General features: G+C 29.0%; 1 protein-coding gene across 2 annotated transcripts in view; it reads right to left on the minus strand.

Annotated features, from left to right (window-relative positions):
• Hr51 (photoreceptor-specific nuclear hormone receptor 51) overlaps window positions 1-5,322 on the minus strand; it is a 40,874-nt gene extending 35,552 nt beyond the window's left edge. For both annotated transcript variants that reach the window (XM_077439672.1, XM_077439673.1), the window contains exons 1-2: window positions 5,222-5,322; window positions 362-524 (exon numbers count right to left, since the gene is read on the minus strand). In XM_077439672.1, the coding sequence (XP_077295798.1) occupies window positions 362-419 (58 nt within the window). In that variant the 5' untranslated portion in view covers window positions 420-524; window positions 5,222-5,322. The remainder of the gene's footprint in view (window positions 1-361; window positions 525-5,221) is intronic.
• Between the last annotated feature and the right edge of the window lie 678 nt (window positions 5,323-6,000).

Below are 6,000 nucleotides of genomic sequence, written 5' to 3' on the forward strand. Positions count from 1 at the left end.
GCGATTTGGTGCACACGCCGGGCACTTCTGGACCGGAAAATCTCCTCGAAAACAACACTGCTTTTCCGGGGTGCATTTCAAATGCGGCAGCTCTATATATTTTATATTATATTTACTTAGACGTTGGCATATGGACAAGCGTGCGGGTCAATTTTGGTGTGAAAAATGATAGGCTCAAGAGAAAAGTGTAATAGTTGCGCGATAAATTTTCCCGACGGATTTCCACCAGTACATAACGCATTTTTAATAAAATAAAAAATACAAGCAAATATTACAACGCAACAACATATTTATGATAAAAATAAACAATATTCTTACTTTAAAATCAAAACTATAGTTCAATATAATTAATTTCACATACCTTGACAGCGGTCTTGACTATCTTGTGTAAGTTGCATTGGGGCTTGAGCGACTTCCATTACTACTTAATGATTTATAATTTTATCAACTGAGTATTTTGAATATCATAGCTTGATTTATGATCTCATTAAAATTATTCGATGCTTTTTATTTGTTGATTTTCACTGCAATAAAACAAATCCACAATGAAAATCATATCGAGTACATAGGAAAACTTAAATAAACAAATAAAATTTAGCATTTGCTTCATATAATATTCAATAAAAATTCTAATATATATACACATGTATATCATCTTTGTCGAACAATGTTGGATAATACGATGTCTCAAACATTAAATTATTTTACCGAAAAAATATACATTCAAAATAACTAGAACGGAAATTCAAACAAATGATACTAGATCGAAAAATATATGTATGTAAAAGTAATGAAAGGCTTTTGATTACTTCAATCAATATAAATCTCGTTTTTACTGTAAATTTGAACATACCTATATTTTATTTCAACTATCGACAACATTTTCAATATCTGTTCAGAAAAACCTTTCAAAACAACAAATTTAAAATAGATTCACACTATGGCAGACCTGACACCGAAAAGGGTCTGTAAACAAACGATACTTTAAAATAAGAAAAACAAAAGGCAAAATTCAAAACAATAACAATATAAATATAGTTCTATTTACATATAAATGATTAAATAGATTTTTATTTTTTCTTTCCCATTATGCTGTATACACTTACATTAAAATAAGACAATACTATAAATATTAACCATGATCATTGGATCAGTAGATATTAGAATAGACTTGACATGTACGATTAACATATGTATGGAATTCGTGAACAATAAAAGAATTTAAAAAATGAAAACAAAAAATGAAGACAGCCTCAATAATATTTCAAACTAAATGTATGAATACAATCAATAATATTGTTGCATAGTACATACTAAAAAATTAAAAAAAAACTATGTCTTGACAATAGGAAAAACTTCAAAATATTTATAAAAAATTACATTTATGCAGAATTTTTCAAAAGATTATGATCCGAAGGCACAAAAATCCAATAAAAATTAAAACTTATGTAATTTAATAAACTTTTATGGCCTTTAAATAAATTGGAAATTGCAGAATTTAAATTTCAAATTTCAAATCAAATTGACTGAATGATATCGCCACCAAACTTTTAAACCTCGTAAATCTGCTTTTGATTAAAAACAATATTTTTACATCTTTTAAAAATTATTATAAATTCACCTCTACCTAATACTTTCCAAACCGTAACAAAAAAATAAAGCAAAAAAAATCACGATAAAATTAATGGATCATCATATCATAGTCATTCACCTGGATGAATACTCTCTCATACGCTTTCATTCATCTCTGCTTTGAGCAACTATCATCTGTCTCATCTCAAACATTTCTCTATTTTTTTTTATTTATTGTTTATAATTGAGCCGTTATATTTGTTATATTAAGTGGTGGAAGTCCAATTTTTAGTTCCAGAAACACAATTTCCGTTTGACTTAATTCACAAATTGTTGTCACTTTTAAATCAATATGTCCAGACTGTCTCAAATGCAGATTAAACGTATTACAGGCCACCAGTATTTTTAAATATTGTTAAACGCAAAAAATTATAATTAATGCTTTCAAAATATTTGAAGTGAAGAAAAGTGGACTTATGCCACATTCAAATATAACGGCTCATACACGGTAAACGGATTATTGCGCAAATTGCTATCCCGCGGACGACGATCGTAACCACAAAAATCGCGAATACGGAATATCTAGCATTCGAGTTCTCGTTAGTACAAAATTTCGATTGGTGGAGTTTTTGGGTGCCAAATGTTCCGTGATCGAGACTTTAGTGACGTGCGCGAGATCGTTTTTTTCGGAAAAATCACCGAACCGTAGATTACATATGTTTACAATACACCTTAGGTCTGTTATAATAGGATCTACTGATCATTTTCTACGTTACTATTTATTTTCTTATATTATTTTAACGTGAGTGTACATCATAAGTGTAGCAACAAAGATGATGAAATTGGGAGTAAGAATGAAGATGATTAAATTCAACAATAAATTTTAAAACGCACTTTTCATATTCTTAACTATGTACATATGTATGTTCCGGTTATTATAAAATTGGAATAAGTCGTATAATATTTCGATTGAGATAGTTGGACTTTTGCGTAAATTTGTTTTAAAAATTATTTCGATACTACTTACATAAAAATATATGTATACATTATGATTCTGAGCCTTATATGCAGTGGTATTACCCTAATTTTGAACAACGGGTTTACAATTTTTTTTCAAAAAATTTATTTTGAAAATACATATATACAATATGTACATTTTATTTCGACCAAGTCACGATTACATTAAAGTTCATTAAATTTTCAAGATTTGTATAATTTTTGATAAAGATTAAAATGAATTTTTAGATGAAATAACGGGTTTCCGGAAACTTTTGATTTTTAACAACGGGTTTCCGGAAACCCATGGAAACCATTAGGGTGACACCACTGCTTATATTTAGATGTAATCTTTCCTGTACTGTTGGAATTTTACGATTACCTTGTAAAATAATGGCATTTTTGCTAGCTTAGATGACTTATTTCATTTTAAGAATAACCAGCACAATTATAAAGAAATTTGTAAAAAGTAAACATTTTTTGTTAAATGTTCTCTTTTTCTGTCCTTGACACTTACAACCCTACCCTGGGCTAGAAACATGGCTGTCCCCCCCATGCCAGGCCATGAGGTTATATAAAGAATGTTAAAATATTTATATTAAAATTCTAATTTAAAATTGATACCCTTCAGGTATGAACACAGATCATCTAAACACAATCTGCTTTAGGTCAGCGACTTAAGAGATTCTTTAATTAATATTATGTATTAGATGTATTATGAGTAGAGTACGGATAGCCAAGGTGCCGCTTAGTGTTCAATTGTTGTAAATGCTTTGTAAAAAAGATTCGGCAAACTTTTAACAATACATTTACAACATTTGAACAATATACGGCACCTTGGTTATCCGGGTTCTAATTATGAGCATTTATAAGAATTGTAAATAGGTTTTTGAGCTTTTTTTCCTTTTATGCTGTACATACATTGACATTAAAATAATATAACACTATGATTACTAACAAAATTAAATTAAAATTGTAAAATAGAAAATGATCGGCAGATCAGTACCTATAAAATAGATATAAGATGTATTGTGAACATAATTTCGTAATAATAAAAAGCATTTAAAAATCAAAAATCAAGATTAATAAAAGTAAATTTTCTTTTTGTATTTAGAAATTAAAATAATAACCCTAACATAAGTAATAATCCCAACATACATAAGTAAGCGTTATGTTAAAACGTACTGCATACACGATTAATATCTACCAATTCCAATTTTTACACGATCAATCTATCAGGACACATCGCATTCGGTCAATATTATTTATTTATTTATTTAAAGTTTGGACCATTGTAGCATTACAGGAATTCCCAATGCGCTACAATCGTCAAAAATATAACAGAAAAGAAAATAAACAAAATAATAACTAAAGAAATTAGACATTATGTACATTGTGTACATTATTAATATGTACATTGATATTAGAATAATATAATACTAACAAAATTAAATTGAAATTGTAAAATAGAAAATTATCAGTAGATCAGTAGCTATTAAAATAGATATAAGATTTCGTAACAATAAAAAGCATTTTAAAATCAAAAATCAAGATTAATAAAAGTAAATTTTCTTTTTGTATTTAGAAATTAAAATAATAATCACAACATATGTAAGCATTATGTTAAAACGTACTGCATACACGATTAATATTTACAATATCTACCAATTCCAATTTTTACAAAATCAATCCATCAGTACACATCGCATTCGGTCAATATTATTTATTTAAAGTTTGGACCATTGTAGCATTACAGGAATTCCTAATGCCACAATCGTCAAAAATATAACAGAAAAGAAAAGAAACAAAATAATAACTAAAGAAATAAGACATTATGTACATTGTGTACATTATTAATATGTACATTGATATTAGAATAATATAATACTAACAAAATTAAATTAAAATTGTAAAATAGAAAATGACCAGTAGATCAGTAGCTATTAAAATAGATATAAGATTTCGTAACAATAAAAAGCATTTTAAAATCAAAAATCAAGATTAATAAAAGTAAATTTTCTTTTTGTATTTAGAAATTAAAATAATAATCCCAACATATGTAAGCATTATGTTAAAACGTACTGCATACACGATTAATATTTACAATATCTACCAATTCCAATTATTACAAAATCAATCCATCAGGACACATCGCATTCGGTCAATATTATTTATTTAAAGTTTGGACCATTGTAGCATTACAGGAATTCCTAATGCCACAATCGTCAAAAATATAACAGAAAAGAAAAGAAACAAAATAATAACTAAAGAAATAAGACATTATGTACATTATTAATTATGTACATTGACATTAGAATAATATAATACTAACAAAATTAAATTAAAATTGTAAAATAGAAAATTATCAGTTATTAAAATAGATATAAGACGTATTGTTAACATAATTTCGTAATAATAAAAAGCATTTAAAAATCAAAATCAATCAATAAAAAAATGTAAACTTTTATAATTTTGGCTTCAAAAGTTACAAATTTTGTGTCAGTGCCTAAAATAATTCCGAAAATCTTTTATAATAATAAAAAAAATATAAAATTAAAAAAAAATAAAACAATTTTTGAAAAATGATCACAATCAATTTTGAAAGGTATGTATAGTCATGAAGTTAAAAATCGAAGAGTACGTGTGTACTTACATTTGAGAATCTACAGGTCCCACACGGTTGTGTGGTGTCGTTGTCATGCGCTGTGTACTTCCGGTGGCGGCAGCTCACCCCCAAATTGTCGCCGAGCGTCTGACGGCGTCTCGCTGACGTCTGACGGCTGAGCCGGCGCTCCGCCCCCACTCATCGTGGTGGGGGTCGCCACGCCTACCTAGCGCTGCGCCCTGGCCGCGGAAAACGAGCCGTGGGGCCCCTCGGCTAAGGGTGAATGTCGCGCTCACCCCCCGTCCGATCTCTGGCGACTGGCTTTGCGCTGAGCGAAAATCGCGACATGGGCAGGATTAAAGGGGATTTCACCCGGTGAGGGGGGTCGTAATGATTTTTTGCGCGCTATAACACACATCGCCGAATATTACGCAAAATCTACGCACACTCTCTAATCTATCCATGTGTTCGAATTTAATATCGTATCGGTTTCAATTTACTGATGGACTGTATTCCGGGTAAAAGTCGGAATTCTCGACCGGGCGGACCCTCTAGGCCAGAGCATCGAAAACCTTTGAATATTCGCGGCACACATTTTTTACCACTATTATTTTTTAAACTTTTTTTTTTCGAATATCGAATAGTAAATCAAGAGGTATTCGAATATTCGAATATATTCGAAAATTTAAAAAAAAAGTAATGACATATGTACTAAGCATAAATTACATTTTATTTATATATGTAATATATTACAATTAATAAAACATAATTTTAAGAAAATTCAAAAAAACATACACATAAAATGTAAGATTTATAAATTCCTTCTG

This window comes from Arctopsyche grandis, chromosome 10 (genome assembly GCF_051622035.1).
Source record: "Arctopsyche grandis isolate Sample6627 chromosome 10, ASM5162203v2, whole genome shotgun sequence".
Taxonomy (NCBI): domain Eukaryota; kingdom Metazoa; phylum Arthropoda; class Insecta; order Trichoptera; family Hydropsychidae; genus Arctopsyche; species Arctopsyche grandis.